General features: G+C 38.0%; 1 protein-coding gene across 1 annotated transcript in view; it reads right to left on the bottom strand.

The window, feature by feature from the left end:
- Positions 1-17192, bottom strand: part of LOC121294405 (low-density lipoprotein receptor-related protein 5-like) — a 65993-nt gene that overhangs the window by 24686 nt on the left and 24115 nt on the right. The window contains exons 4-7 of the mRNA XM_041218074.1: positions 14750-14946; positions 13128-13259; positions 8645-9041; positions 7064-7235 (exon numbers count right to left, since the gene is read on the bottom strand). Of these exons, the coding sequence (XP_041074008.1) occupies positions 7064-7235; positions 8645-9041; positions 13128-13259; positions 14750-14946 (898 nt within the window). The remainder of the gene's footprint in view (positions 1-7063; positions 7236-8644; positions 9042-13127; positions 13260-14749; positions 14947-17192) is intronic.

Below are 17192 nucleotides of genomic sequence, written 5' to 3' on the forward strand. Positions count from 1 at the left end.
AATGGTTTGAGGACGGGCTGGCTCAAGACCTCTCACATGGAAGGAGCATGGTCATAGCAGGCAGAGATAACTAATCACAGCTCCAACCCTTCAATGCAATCTCCCTCCCGCCTATGGAAAATCCCTGGAACATGACATTGTAGTTCCCAGGGAGTATTCTCAATCTCGAACAGAGGTACTGAAATAACACTAAAGCATTCCAAACAGAGTTGGGGTCAATTCCGGCTTTTCAATTCCAATTTTCAATTCCCAATTTCCTATAAATCAATTCCAACACATCATATTTGCAATTGGCAGTATTCTGTTGAAATACGCTCATAATGGCAACAAATTCCTTCAGCTGAAGTCATAGTCAGTCAATTAAACTGGATTAAAAAAGGAGCAGTTGAACAATCCTAACAATCACGTCTCTCGAGATAGGTCTCTAAAATATCAATTCCTTCGAAGGAACTGGAATTGGGAATTGATTTTAAAAAGCAATTGCAAACAGCAATTGACTCCAACTCTGATTCCAAATAACAAAATACTGTGGAGAGGTAAAGGCACAATCCAGCCTAAATTCCTGCTGGGAGAGCAGTTTCAAGATCTTCCAATCTCTACTTTCTATCATGAAACCTGAATTTGAATGTATTCTCCCCGTAATGAAACCACTATACTGTATCCTGCAGGTGTTGTCTTAGTTAACCCAGTTAAACCCTATTCAACACGTGTTTCTGAGTGTAAATATATTTTTTCATAATGTAGGGACTTTTCATTGCCTGCAGCTAGACAAGAACAATCGCTAGTGCCAACTCCACTGTCCAAATCTCTTCCAGCAATTAACTATTAAACCCTTAAGAGTGTCAACATCTCCATCTCTAAAGTAACCGCACTGGCAGGGCGTTCTTCAAATGGATCTCTCTTGAATTTGTTAACAGAAAAGCGCACTCGTTAAACAGGAAATATTTGCCATTCTTCATAAGTCCCCAGACACAGTTAATCTGCGTGGTTTAAAGATATTTTTTTTATCAGCTACCTTAAGCTCAGGCATCTTTACCCCGGGCATGCCGGCTATCTGGCACTGTCTTAGCTCTCCAACTCTTCCAACAGATTCATGTGACCGACAGGCTAAAGAGATATACAGGTTTACATTCAATTCAACACTTTTAGTAAAATGTTCTAAGAAATAATAATTATTGTATATATTACAAAATAAAAGTAGCCTTGGAAAACAACCCTGTATCCATTGTACAAAATAGAAGACGGAAAAAGGATAATGGAAAACGAAGTCAATAAACAAGAGCGTATGTTTTGCATAGTGTTACGCCCATTATAAAATACAATTGCAGAATCAACGGAGCCTTTAAAACACGTTCCTAGTGTTCCGTCATTTTAGGGCTACTGATTTTCCACGATCGTGGAATCGTAGAGTTGGGTATTGAGAACGGAATTTGGCATTTGTGGGAATGGAACTTTGCAGTGTTGTGTTTTTCTCCTAACAACGCCAGTTGTTTTGCACTACGCTCAGCCAAGTCGAGTTAATTCCTCACTTGACTTTACTCACATGTCTCTGATGAAACTGAACATGGCGACTGCACCAGCAAAGAAAGAAAAAATTGCAATGCTTCAGCAAAAGACAGAGACAAAATATTTTCTGATTATCTACATGAGGATGGCGGGATACTATTCTGCAAATGTTGCTGTCATTCGATTGATCACGTACGAGTCAACACCATTAAAAGATCATATTGCCAGTCGTAAGCACTTGGAGAACAAGAAAGCAAAAAAGACGGCAACAAAAAACGGCAAAGCACTGCATTCTTCTATGCTGAAAAACCAAGGTACAGTGCTCAAGACAGGGGTTTCCCGAAGCACGCTAAATTAACTGGGTATTTCATTATTTCTTTCTAATACCTGCATTTAATCAAGCTATACTTAGCCATGTTAAACCATGATTGTTTCTTAAATTATATTATCTGCTGATGAAGAATCAAGCTTTCTAGTTATACATTCCATAAAGGATCGCTTTACTGGGAGAGTTAAGTAGGTGAGCCACTCAGAGCAGATCAGTGAAAGAGCCCACTTAACGGCATGCTCAGTTCCGCTCCATCTGAGCAGCTCAGAACTCTGCAGAGCAGATTTCATTAGTGATCTGAGTGAGCAGAAACGCTCAGTTACTTAACACACCCACTGTGTAAAGGATGTAGTTACTACACTACACACCGTTTGTTTCATAAAGACATTCTGTCTGGAGACACACTTCTTGTTAATTTTGCAAAAACAAGATTGCTTGCAAATATTTACATTAAAAGGGGAGCTACTTAAATTACAAATCAGGAGATACACAAAAGTGAGCCTGTGTAGCAACGAGTCAGTCAACACCCCTTTATCAAAGTGTTCTGTCCTGGTTATTGTAATGCTAGTAAAACACTAAACTTCATTTGATGAGTACTACAAATAGGATTAATCTCACGACATCGCTGGACTTACTAAACTGTTTCATATTTTTTACTGTTATTGTAATGCCAGCAATAAGATAAACATGTCTTTTCTAAACAGCTTAATTTATAGACTGAACAACAATGTCAGTGCAAGACTGTAAATATGATTCTCACCACAGTGCTGGACATTTGTTTTCTGAACTATTGTAATATAATTGTTAGGTTTTGCTGCTTATTTTAATGCCAGCAATGAGCCAAGTGATGTTTGTAAACATTACGACATCTAAGGGTCTTTAGGTACCTTACCATTACAGCAACAAGAGACTGATTGAAAATACTGGCTTTAATAAAAAAAGAAAGAACAGTGGTAGTATTTATTAATTTACTTATTTTAATTGTCAACATTATATTTATGTTCAAATGCCATGTTTAATAATCAATACATTGACAAATAAAAGTGGGGGAAAAAACAGAATTGGTCATTTTTGAAAAATGGCACTTGCTATTCCCCAGAAAAGTAAATCGGTAGCCCTATTTTAGTTATTTGCCTAAATAAAAACAAAATCATAAACAAAGAACCGCCTGCCAGTCAACAGAAAAAAAGGCAAACAAAAAAAAACAAAAAAAAAAAAAACAGAACATCTAATCTACATTATTGTACAACAAATGGGGTTTTCAACATTGCAAACAGCACATCAGTCAGACAAATTATCAAGAGAATCTAAACATTAAGGAACCCGGTTTGTCTCTAACATCAGATGACTCTCACAATCAGGAGACTCTGATCCCCTCAAAAACAAATCTCACAAATCCCATTCTGTTAAAGAAAACCAGAAAACCTGAGTGCCAATAATTTCGTCTTCTTTCAGAAGTACAGAACCAGAGATGAAAGGGAGCCGACTCTTGGAAGCAATTCAAAACCAAGCTTTCAGCGGCAATGTAAAAGGAGTGAATGCCGCGGAACCACAATCAGCATTTCAAACTCGGGGGGGGGGGGGGGGGGGGGGGGGGAATGAAAGAAAAGGAAAGAAGAATTTTTGGTAGCACCCTCCAAAAGTCTGTTGGTTCCCTATTGCCTAAAAAGAAAAACTCAAGTTAAAATAATGACAGTATATTACAGTTAAAAGGGAGAAAGGGGGAGGGGTGGTGAGGAGATGTATTTCCTAAAGTAATTCAGTTCTCCACAAGGAAAAATGTTCCTTTCAGAAATCTCCTGTCACTAGTACAGGGAGCGCACCACAGAAATCTAGGAAGAGAACTGCCCTGCTCCCTGCCTTCTATTTACATCCATTCAGCCAGTGAATAGGCACATTCCAAATGCCAGAAGGCATATTCAAAACCTTTCATTCCATAGACCTGAAGTTTGTTTCATCTCAAAGTCTGGCACCACAAAAAAAAAAAGCTAGCAAGCAGTATTTCTTCTTTTACAAACAAACAAAGTTATTTATTTATTCAAAACTTAGGAAATCTGAAAAGAAACACCTCATAATGCAAAATAAAGCCTTTAAAAAAAAAAATGTAAAAAAAACCTGCAATGAGAAATTACTTACGGCTTTAAAATGTCAGCATTGTCACACATTAGCACTTCAACCACATGAAGTGGGTTTTCAGAAGAAAGGAGAAAGTCCCATTAGGTGACTTTGAAGAGCCCTTCTGAAAAGCAGCACACAGAAAAATGCTTGTCAAATGCTTTTTTGGAGCACAGAGCCACTCCTGCCAATGAAGTGTGCATCTGGCTGTGGGGTTCTCCTAAGAACTAACCAGGCCCCCATTATGACTTCATTGTTGTATTAAAGAAGAGGTCAGCCCTAGCTTAGAAAAAGACTGCTTCCTTTCCCACAGAACCCCATTGGTCAATCACAGCTCTGAAAGAAGGGCCTCCTATTCCGTGCCTCTGACTGAGTAGTTGTGTCACTGGGTCTTAAAAAAGGCCTACAGAAAAACACTATAGCATTTTTGTATGCAATTACATACATTCTCAACCACCCAAAAAAGAGAAAAAAGGCAAACACATTCACTTTAACAGCAGAACAAATCCTTCCTGATACACTTACAGTGATGCACATTCAAAGAACCTTTGAAGAAAAGGGTTTTCTTGGTGGTTTTTATGGCATTACAAGTGTAGGGTTTTGAAGACGTTTTTAAATTCAGTTTTAAAAACATATTTGTATTACTTTTAAGAAACTTGTTACCAGAGCATAATCAAATTGCTCCGGCTGTTCAATCTTCAGAAGGATTTGTAACACTAGCTTTGTCAAGCCTAGCGAGAGAACACTGTTACCTGATACGCTTGTAGCTAAACTACCTAAATGCCTAACTTGCATTGAAAAAACAATGGGATAAGTGCAATATTAAAGTTTCCAGCCTTTTTCTGCATCAATTACATATTTCAAGTATTAAAACCTTATTGAAAACAAACAAAAACCTGCTTGCACGAAGTCCTAACTGGACAATTAAGAGTGGGTCAGGACTGAATGCCACAAATTAGAAAAAAAAAAAAAAAAAAAGAGATTCGAAACCCTGCACGTGGAAGCGACTGGCCTCTACTTCGGTCTCTGCTGGAAACCCATAATCCCCTTTGATCTAGTTTTATTCATGGGGGTGAAAAAAAAAGAAAGTTTTCAATTCCATAATAAAAAAATGGTGGTTTTTAATGCTTTTTCTTGTGTTTCAGTTAACTCCATCCATGCGCAATTTTCTTTTCCTTTAAAAAAGGTACTCTCCCCCCCCTCCCCCCTCACCCCACGGTGCCAAACAAGTAAGTGTTTTCAAAAGCTGGGAACAATGTTGCCAGGGGGTGCCAAAACTGCAGGGAAAGCCCTACAGAACGCTGTCACGCAAGGTTTGACAAGCCCAGCCAAATGGTTTCTTCAGCATGTAAACTCTTAGGAGAGTGACTGGGCCCTTTGTGCTTCAACTGAACAGTGCAGATGGGAAGGTCTCCATGAGGAAAAACGAACTGCTGCTCTCACCACATGAAACTTCATACACCCTCCCAAACACACAAGCAATCAGCATAACATTACATACCGGCTAAGATTGGGCTTTTTACATTCAGAATGGGATCTCCCCTCATGTATATACTTGACAGCTATACGAACATATTTCTAAAGCACATGTGTATGCATGCGTGTGTGTGTGTTATTAGTATTCTCTTTCAGGTCTCCATTTTGTTGGTATACAATCCTATTAAGATACGTTTTGATATTTCAAGCTAAATTAAAGTATTACTCATTTTTCACAAAAACAAGATTCAGGACCATGCATGCATTATCTGTCATGCACTACCTTGCAAAACAGTATTTATGAAGATTTTGTTGACATTTGGATTGATTGGTTTAGTTTTACACAATTAGTATTTTTTATTTAATATCAGCAGTATGCCTATTGCATCTTAGGTGGAACAATAAACATCTCTTCCAAAATAGTGTAAAACTATTGGATGAATTGCATACAACAACACATAATATATTAGGTGTGCATGGAAAGGGTTAAACAAAATACAGTTTGTTTGGCAAACAGCATCATTATCTTCTGTTTATACAACAGTCCTGGCTGAACATGTAACCAAATGCTAAGACGTCTGTCAAGGTATTCAAATATTCCCTAACCTGTTTGTACACACCATCTAATTAACACAAAATGCAACCAAAAAGTATAATATGAGCAATCAGAGAAGAAACTAAAATCAGCTGGTTTAATCAGAATACATTGCTTCCTCTTCTTTATAGTGATCACATAGATAAAAAGGGATAAAGTATATACTAAAAAATACACAATTTATAAAAACAGACATCAAGCATGGAATCTTATTCCCAGTAAGAACTAAAATGCACACCCTAGTAATGTTTTTGGATTAGGCCTGCAATAATATACCAGTGGGGGCAAAATACTTCATATGGTTGAAATCAGAAGCACTATCACTATGCTACCTTTTCGCTACATTGTTCAAGTTACTGTGCCAAAGGTTTAGGTCAGACACAGCGACAGAGGATGGAAATGGTTATGCAATTGTATGCAGTGTATTCAAACAAACTCCTCTGACTGAAACTCCCAATAAACCTACACACATTTAAACATACAATGGCACGAACAACGTGACAAGATGACTGAGGAGTGGGCTTGGAGTTTAGAAAAACATGAAATAAAGCTTTCTGAAACCAATCATAGTTAAGTAGAACCAAACCCATTAAACCGTGTTTCAGTAGGAAAGGTGAAAGTGGAAACTCAAACTATTATTTAAAACGTTTTTTCAGAATTCAAATTCACTGCCGACGATTAGTATTATCTGATAAAAATGTTTTTTAAAACAAATTCCAGAACTGTGTCCATAAAATAGCTTACTCATTCTGTCCGCAGTTTCAGACAAACATGTTTTCCCAAAACGCACATTGCATAAATCAAACATGCCCTAAACTCTGGTACCATACCCTGCTCAAACCGGTTTACAGAGGCCGGTGGAAATATGTCACGGGGTCACAGCACGGCTTCCTTCCACATAAATCAAGGTGATGGTATTCAATCCAAAACAAAGTGCACATGATTATTCTGAATGAAGACAGCAAGCCATGACAAAACTTCCAACAATGCAATCCCAGCAAGTGGGGAACCCACGCCTGGCACTACATTTCAGTTCTACATACCTCAATTTTGTCTGTTTTGGCATCTCCCCAGTACAGCTTTCCTGCTGCATAGTCTATTGCTAACCCATTTGGCCAACCCAAAGAGTCATTCAGAAGGACAAGGCGGTCACTGCCGTCCAAGCTGGCACGCTCGATCTTTGGTTTTTCACCCCAGTCAGTCCAATACATGTATCTATGCATAAATACCAAAAAAAAAAAGATTAATACCAAATAAAAAGTCATTTAGAAAAACTTAAAAACAATGCTTATTATAATTATTCCAGCTTTAGAATAAGCTAGCACTGCACAAGGAGAATGCTGACTATATCAGCAAGCAATCACATGACTATTAACCCTATAACTACCATGTAAAATTAAAGACTTGGGTCTCATTTTTCTATCTTACAGAAACAAACTGTAGCCAGTTAGTGGCAGCTGGGATAAATGTGCTCCAAAAAAGTATTTTAGCTTCATTGCTTGTAAAGATACCAAGTTTTTTTTATCCGAATCTGCTTAAATAAGACCAGGCATGTCATTTATTTTAGTAACACTGGTGTTAAACATATGAACAAGTTGGGTTTGTTCCACGCTGTAAACCTGTAAATCAAATTGATTAAAGTGGTAGCGAACAAAAGAATTCCATAAATGTCACATGTTGTGCACTTCCATTCACTAGATCGGTCTCTGATGTGCAGTTGCGAAAGAAATACATGTTCTAGAAACACATGCATTTCCAACATAAGCAGATTTACATTAGGTTTTACAAAGTTCTTGCCTTGTTCTCAGGAAGTCTGTTACTGTTTCACTTCCTGGGTCAGAAATACATGTTTGCTATTACAGTTGTCCCATTATATCAGCTCCCTTTATAATGCCACCTCCGCATACCGCCAGCTATTCTCTCTGAACAAATGTCACCAATATAAAAACAGTGCTATTTTTACCCTTTATAACACCACCCCGCTGTCCGCCATCTGCCAACTTCCCAAGCCAAGCAAAAGTAAATATAAGCATTGTAGTTTTCGTTTAAAAAGGGTTTGCCTGCACATAATCAACTTTTTTTTTTTTTTAACTGCTTAAAAAAGAATGCTGTTGTGCTTAAATTGCTTTGTGAAATAAATAGATGGCATCGTTCAGTGGGGGACAGTATTCAGCAAGCTTACAGACGTGCCACAAACACTGAAGTTCAAGTACAGTACGGCTTTGTTTTTATGGAATTGTTGTTTGGGTAATTTGACACTAAATGAGCGTATTTATTTTATTATTTATTTATTCATTTTAAAAAAGGAGTCATGTTTTACTAAAACGGACTGGAGATATTGTAATTGTATAACTAAAAAAATAAAACGTTTGAATTTATTGCAAACATAGAAGGTTGTGTGTGTTTTTTTTTTTGACCCTCACTATAACGTCACCCTCGCTTAGCCCGTTTTTGCCCATGGAGGCTTGACTATATTTCTTTCAATACTGCCCACGTAAGACCTGTACAGTGAATTGAAGTGCGAGAAAGGTAAGATTAATGAAATGATTGCTAGGTACAATCACTGCAAGCGTTTAGTAGAGAATAACCTTGAAGCAGAAGGGAGCAGCCTGCGCTATACATACCCACGGACAGGATCCAGTACGATGGCTCTTGGCTCGTCTAAATTTTCCGATATGAGGATTCTCCTGGATGTGCCATTTAGTCTCGTCACCTCAATGCGATCGGTCCCGGTGTCAGTCCAGTAGAGGTTTCGGGCCACCCAGTCCACTGCTATCCCATCAGGATGGTTCACTTCAGTGGTGAGCAGGGTCTCAGCCCCAGTGCCGTCAATGAGCGATCTGCGGATTGCTTTAACCTCGTCATCGGTCCAGTACACATAACCCTCCACTGGATCATAGTCAATAGCGATGGCATGCCGAATGTCATCAATCTGCAGCACAATGTCTGTGAAGTCAGGCAAATCAAGAGAGACACGTCGCAAGTCTGTTCTTCTAGCTAGCAATAAAACTTCTTCAGCCCCTAAAGAAAAAATGAGAGAAATCTGGCTTAGATCTCACATATGAAACTGGTTTTGCGGTCACAAAAAAAAAAAAAAAAAACACACAAGTTCACCACAATTGGAAATGCCCATCTTCACAGCGAGGCAAAAAAAAAAATAAAACAGGCAAAAGGCATAGAGACTTAACTGCTCTCTCACCCACAAAGAGAAGGGTGCTCCCTTCAGGGCAGGCTTGAGGCATGTTGAGAAACTCCAGATTCAACTTTTTTTTTTTTTTTTTATTTGACAGATTGTTCAGACTACTAGTTATTTGTAGCGATCAAGCTTTTCAACTTTAATTTGAAACTCAAGTTGGCAGAATTTGTGCACTGTGTTATGGTATGAGAGGCATGTGTTAGGGCACTTTTATTTAATAAAAATACATTTAACTACGGTAAGATAGGACAATAGTAAAATGAAAAACATAATATCTAAACAGTCTGCGTGGAGTGCAGGATGCGCCCTATAGCCTGGAGATTGCAGGCTTGAATCCAGGCTGTGTCATTGCTGACCGTGACCGGGAGTTCCTGGGGGGGGGGGGAGCGCACAATTAGCTGAGCGCTGCCCGGTTAGGGAGGGCTTAAGTTGGCAGGGCAATCCATGGTTCACCATGCACCAGCGACTCCTGTGGCTGACAGGGCCTGTGGGTCTGCAGTGGAGTCACTCAGATCTGTGTTGTCCTCGGGAATTGCAGGTCTGGTGACTTGGCTGTGGATCCACAGTGTGAAAGATGACGGGTTGGCAGGAACACGTTTCAGTGGACGCATGTTTCAGCTTCCGTCCCCCCCCCCCAACCCCCGAGTCACCTGGGGGTTGCAGCTGTGAACTGGGATACAAATAATAATTGGGCATTCCAAACTGGGGAGACCCCATCTTTTTTGCTCCCATTTTTTTCGGTTACCGCTCCTGATGTAAAAATTATTATGTTTAAAATTTACAGATTTTTGTCATTTAAGAAAATAAACTAAAATCTCTCTCTCTCTCTCTCTCTCTCTCTCTCTCTCTCTCTCTCTCTCTCTCTCTCTCTCTCTCTCTCTCTCTCTCTCTCTCTCTCTCTCTCTCTCTCTCTCTCTCTATCTCTATCTCTATATATATATATATATATATATATATATAAGATATATATATATATATTATATATATATAATTATTTAAACCAAAATATTATATATTATATATATATATATATATATATTTTATAACCAATTGTAACCAGAATTTTAACATTGGTCTTGAATTTTATTGTTTTATAAAATGTATAATTTTACATTGGGTAATTAAGCAATGTGTCGTTATGTTACTTGCTGTGCCAGTTAAGAAAGTTTGTTCTTGCGGACTTGTTTACCTTCTCACCTGGTACGTCCAACTATTATTTATTTATTTTTTTTTTTAATTATTTAAACCAAAGCGCACAGAGTCAATTAAATGACAGCCTGGTTTTGAAATTCACTTTAGCCATTCATGCTTCAGTGCTAAAAATCTCAGTTGGGTTCTGTTTATATAATGAATTCCAAATCAGAAGTGACAGGGGAGACAGGGGAGACAGGGGAGCTGACCATCTAGACATCTTGATGAGGTTTTTTTTTTTCTACTTTTAAATTCTTCCTTTTGGCCCACTTCACATTTGACAAGAAGTCTATAATAGGGCAACAAATGCTCCAATGTATCCACCCAACCCAAACAAATGAAGAGTGCTACCATTGCACAGCCTAATCCTTGCCAGGACTTCATGCTATTCCTTTCCCATCTGTCTGTCTGCTAATCAGCTTGACACAATGAGACATTGTTTTAAATTCAGTTTGATTGTAAACGCTGCTGGTTAGCCTCTTAATACTTCCATTTATTCTGTGCAGCTTGTCCATTTCATTCCATCATAAAACATATTTACATGCTGAACAAGATTCAAAGCACGCTGGCCAGTGTTGCCTTTGCTTTTCTTTTTAGTCCCTCAAAAATAAGATGTTTTCAAAACAACAAAATGACAATACTGTGCGCAAGACTTAAACCAGATGTTCTGGTCATTCAATGATTTGATACATACATTTCAATATAATCAATTTCAGGGATTTTTCTCCAGGATACCATGAGGTGTAATGAGCTTAAGCAGTTGAAGGGTGATGTATAAAAACATTGCTATGCCCTGAAGTTACTGTACAAAAACGCTCTCTCAGTATTCTAATGTAACACACTGGAAGAAACTAAGTCAAGTAGACAAACATTTACAATACAGCCTTCTTCAGTGTACTGTATGTTTGTCGTATTTTACAATGATAAACTGATTTTGACCACAAAAAAACATGTAAAACACAACTCGCTTCAGAGAAAGACAATGTATTACAGTACATAGTTCCTGCAGGAACGGCTGAGGCCAGATTTGAAGATAATTGGTTTGCCCTAAAGCAAACGGATGACCCGGGAAAAGGTCAGTCCCCTTTCCTCCCCCTCAACGACCCAACACTGAACAACTATTGGAAAACATCTAGGGAATGAACATACCCCGTTCATCAGGACCACTCTGTGCATTTTAAAATAACCAACAGAATGTGCCATTGTTTTCACAAGTGGTTTTGTGCACTCCTGGGATCCTGGAAAAATCTGCATTTACTAGCAGTTTGTGAACAGTTCCATTGCCTCACAGGCTCCAAACACACTCCCCATCGATCATAAATACAAAAAATCTGGGAGACTGAGCATTTCTCAGGGTAGCAAGCTAGCTGATTTATACCGGTTTATGTGCCAAGACTGCCTGTGTTCTGTATTTAACGGCACTGTTGTATTATTTTTATTCAAATCTTAAATGACCCGTATAGGAAAGTTAGGCATGAGTTCAGAGTTGGCCAACACTTCCAGCTAAAGAGGAGAAATATATTTATGTCCTGAGAATATTCACTATGGGGCAGACAATAGCTGAATTGTATGCCTTGAAGCTGAAACTTATTTTGCATGGAACACATATGTCAACCACAAGATAAATGTATTATTCGCGTAACAAAGCAGCATTGACTTCACACCAAAAATAAAAGAACCCTGTGTTCAGTGAAAGAAAACATTTTATAATACATAATATAAGATCCAGACCCTTTCTGTAAAACTTAATCTCACTGGAATGTATGTCTGGCTGCTTTAAAATGTTGTAGTTTTGATCCAATCCTAAAACACAAACTGTGGGACTGTTTACTAACTTGGATTATTAAGATGAATCAAACTCAAAGTAATCCGGGTTTTAAAATAAACAAGGATTTCACAGCAGCCTGTGAAAGATTAAACAATTGTATGCATGGCATTTGGATAGAATTACATGTCAGTTTTGTGGGAAAATGTAATGCCATAATTTGACTTGCTTGTAAACATCTATAAACCGTACAATGACCTCTGCTAAAATGAGTTTATTTGAGAAACACAAGGAAAACTAATTATAAAAAAGAGACACCTCCCTGAACTGAAGGATACTCAAGAAAGACTTTGTGCTATTGTTTTGTCATTATGGATGTACTGTAATATTCACCAACACATCAACGTGGTGCTATTTGGACTGAAAAACTATGGCTGGTATTCAATTAAAATTATGGCTGCATACAATTCCAAACTGCAACTTTAAAAACTAACGCTTTCGGAATTTGTGTACAACATCAAAACTAGTCATGCACCCAGTCCTGGGCAACTGCATTCAATTAAGCATATTATTTAAAAGCTCAGGGGCTAGGAGTCTGATTTTACATAAACGGTTCATCCCTTATAGCTGCAAGAACAATTCCTATTAGTAAACCTACAGACTTGGTGTGATCAGTTCAAAGCACATATACCACGGCCCTGATTGTTCAAACAACTACTTAAACAAGAGGAGGTTTGAAACCCAGGGCTGTGTGCAAGGCTGGTGAAAGTTTCAAACTCTGAACAGAATGCCTTCAGTTTTTTCACATAGTACTAAAATAAAACAGCTAAATGAAACATCATCCTTGTTGCATTTTTTTCTATACCAGCAAATGTTTGTAAAGCAGCCTCTAGCATCAGCTATAATCTCGGACACAAGCTTTCTTATCTGCAACTTAAAGATTCCAAGAAGTTACCTGGTTTGCAGGTCCTGCCATCTTCTTGAAGCTGGACACCAGTAGGACAAGCACAGCTGTAAAAAGGCTCTCTTGGGGACAGGAGGCATAAGTGGGTGCAGCCTCCATTGTTTTCATCGCAGGGGGTTCGAACTACAGGGGAAAAAAAATACATATTATAAAAATCACCAAATCGGTACCATTTTTCAAAATAGTTGAAAACAGTCAACTTCTAACAGAACTTTAAATTGGTTAAGAGTATGACCATATGCACGATAGGCTTTATTTTTCTCTCTCATTTTTTATTCAAGAACAATTGATTTATTATGCTTGTCATTTTCAGCTTAGAGCTTTTGTTTTGATCTTCAGGCATGACAGATTCAACACAGAACTAAAAAAAGTCCAAGAATATGGAAGGTATTTGAGCATATGCCAATAGGTAATATTATTTCCTCATGTAGCTCGTTTTCTGGAATTATCATCTCACTCAATTTGTTTATCTTCATTAAACCTGCGTTGTTAGGTTCTTTTAAGTGCAAACCATCTTGAAGACAGCTGAGCTAAAGCTAGGCCATCGATCTTGTGTTTAAATCAACAAGAGATGCTAAGGAATTGCAGCCTTCTTATGAATGGGGCCCAGTGGTACTCTCCCATGGTGATAAACACACAAACCATTCTGATATTTACTCGCTGACAACACTTCGTTTGTCATTGCCTCAGAGTTCACTCAGAAAATTCCACTCCATAACCCCCTATTTTCTTAAGACTATAAGGAAGGGCAATTCTTTTATAAAACTTTTATTCATAAATACATTTTGACGTATGGTGTCATTAAAATCAAATCTGGTGCCCCCCGGTTCATGGTTATCGGTTACATCTGTTATTTAAACATTTTTAAACAAAGATAACATCACTGCTGACTTGTTGCTGCTGATAGAGTAAATGACACTGGGGAGAGCTGGCCCTGAAAAGATTATCCAGCCTCTGTTGTAAACAAATCTAATCTGTATTCTTAAAACTTGGGTCTTTTGGGATTTTCAAAGCTTAGGAATTTACGTTGAGTAAATCTCCATTACTACAGCTTTAAAACTGATTAAAAATAAATAAATAAATAGATTAATTAAAATTTACTTCAATGAGAATAACACAGCAATATTTAATGGTTGAAAGGCAAATGTATTTATTTGATTTAATTAAAAGGTTTAGAAAGTAGCAAGACCTGGAACTGAAGTTTGCCCAACCCTGCAGTAGACCCTACCCCACAAACAAACACCACACAACGAAGCTGCTGAAAGCCTTCAGTCTCTCCTGGATTAGTGATATTTGAGACCCGCTATGCTTAATGAGAAAACAAGCACACCTGAGCAGACTAGGAGTGCATCACTCTCTAGTTAGCTATTATAGGACTCTTCCCTATTTTAATGACCTGTTAAGTGTCGCTTAGAGTTCAAGCTGAAATCAGACATTTGGCGACAGGTTGCTGTGCTGTGCCGTGCCGTCAGTGGAAGCCTTTGTGACATCCCTGTATATCAAAAGTGTACTGTGTCCTGTATATCAGAGCTTATATGGAATCAAAAGGAGTCAATACCAATGCCACTCTTCTGAACACTATATAATAAATATTAAGAAACCTGTCAACTTACTGTCGGGCTGCCTCTCTTGGCCCAGGACCTGGATGTCCATCGGAGAATAAATGCCATTGAGAATTTCCCTCTTCTTCTCCCCGGTCTTCTTGTCACAGGCGTGTATCGAGCGGGTCTGCCAGTCTGTCCAGTACAGAGTTTCCCCAGATAGCGTCAGTGCAAACGGGTGCGTCAACGTGCCTTCAACCACTGTTTGCCTGTTCAAAATAACATTGGGGTCTATGTTAATAATCTAAAAAGGCTAATCTAAATATCACCACCCTTTAAATCAATGCAAATCTTTCTGGTAGATAAAACTTGGCATTTATATTAATGAACTGGGCATGGGGCAGTTTGCTGTCACATCATCCAAACCAGGCTAAATATATGAATTAGTAATCCATCAGTGCAGTGGTACTGTATGACTGGACAGGATATTTCCTCTTCATTTATACTGTGAAAAATATGTACTTACATTTTCTATACTTGTTGCAGGGCACTAAAGGGTTCATAAAACCTTTGTGTTATGTTCCCATGTGTTGCTACAACTGTTAACGCAAGGTGTATGTATTGTTTTTTTTTATATCTCTCTCTCTCATATATATATATATATATATATATATATATATATCTATATATATATATATATATATATATATATATATATATATATATATATATATATATATATATATATATATATATATATATATATATATATATATATTTTTTACATTGACCACTTTTTTTAAACTTTTAAATTGCATTCCCTGCCTCAAGATGGCTTCACATGTACCTGCATGGACCTCTCAGAACTACATTTCCATCATCATCCTCCTCACTGGTAAGTCCATTAGAGTTACACATGTGAGCAGGAGGATAATGGGAAATGTAGTTGTGATAAGTCCATGCGTATTGTCGTGGAAATTCTATTGAAGGAAGAGAAACTGTAGGTTCTCAAACAGCGAGCTTTATTAAGATTTGCAAACCTAGAGCTTAGTTTCAACACTCAGTGCAGAGTCAGTTAGAGAACAAGCCCACATAGCACTGCCAGACTTGGATATTTATAGGTATCTCCGCAAACTGTCTATGTGACAGTTGGGCATGTAGCAATTTGAGCGAAGCTCATACAGAGAAGACAGAAAACATATTTTTAGTAGAAAAGACGGTCAAAAGGGTGGTTCAAAAATTATCTTCATGATTCATAACTTCTACTTCTGCAATCGGTTGCCACATGTCAACGTTCACATTTAGAAGACAGGATGCTTCGTGCTATCTGCAGCATTATTCTGCACTTAGCTATTTGTTGCAACAATAAGATACAGTGGAAAAGTACAAACAGTTACAGGGTGGAATAATACAAGTTATTACATTAAAGTATGTGTTCTTAGCATTGTCGAGAATACCTTGTATTGTGAATTTTCTACCACAGGGTATCAATCGGGGGCCAAAAAACAGCAAAACACACAACGGACAGAAACAGAATTGAAAGCATTCAGTTAACCAAAATGTGAGGCACTTAGTTGAGAACTGCAGAACAAATACATGCATAAACCAGCATGGAACCACCGACACAGGCTTCCAAACAGATTTTGTTTCATGTTTTGTTTCTCAGACCAGGTGCTATAACCTTCCAATGCTGTGTATTGCACTGGCACATGCTAGACAATGTATCCATTTGGAAAGTATTTCACTTTTAATGAATTCAGTTACACAATGCTCTGCATTATTTCACACTGAAATGTGGTTCTGAAGAGATTCTGAAATGTGGTTCTGAAGCATCAGTCTGCTTTATTTTTCTTACTACTGTATTTAAAATATAGAATTACTCACTTGTACTTAGTGTACAAAATATTTTAAATATAGAACGGGAATTGGAAAAACAGACTGTGTTGCACTAGACAGGGAGTATATTTCGGTGTAAAACCTGGACCAGCATGCTTTGCTTGAAGTTCAGCCCCAGTTTCAGGATGGTTCATGTTTATCAGTTACACCTGGTATTCAGATATTTAAAAAATAACATTACTGCTGACTTCTTGCTGCTGATAGAGCAATAGGACTGTTGATAGGACACTGGGAAGTGCTGGCCCCGAGAAGGTTTACAGATTCTCCAGCCCTTATCTGTAGTTGTAAACCGTGGTATTTATATAGTTCAGCTAAACAATTCAGAACATGGCAAGGCCTGGAATGGAGCAATCGACTTTGCCCAAGCCTGTAACAAACAAACACATTCTGTCTTGTTTGATGGATCAGTAAAAATGAAAAAAAAAAAATGTGAAAATGATTCTGAAATACTTAAATTTGCACACATGCATCGAGCACTGTGTCTTCAAACCGGCTACAACATGTAACCAGCAGCATCTAACATGCTCCCGTACAGATGTTAGCTTCAAAAGCAATGTTGTAATTGTGTATGTAAGATAATTACAGTACAATCCCTTCATTACGACCACCAAAAGGGAGG

Source organism: Polyodon spathula, chromosome 19 (assembly GCF_017654505.1).
Source record: "Polyodon spathula isolate WHYD16114869_AA chromosome 19, ASM1765450v1, whole genome shotgun sequence".
Taxonomy (NCBI): Eukaryota; Metazoa; Chordata; class Actinopteri; order Acipenseriformes; family Polyodontidae; genus Polyodon; species Polyodon spathula.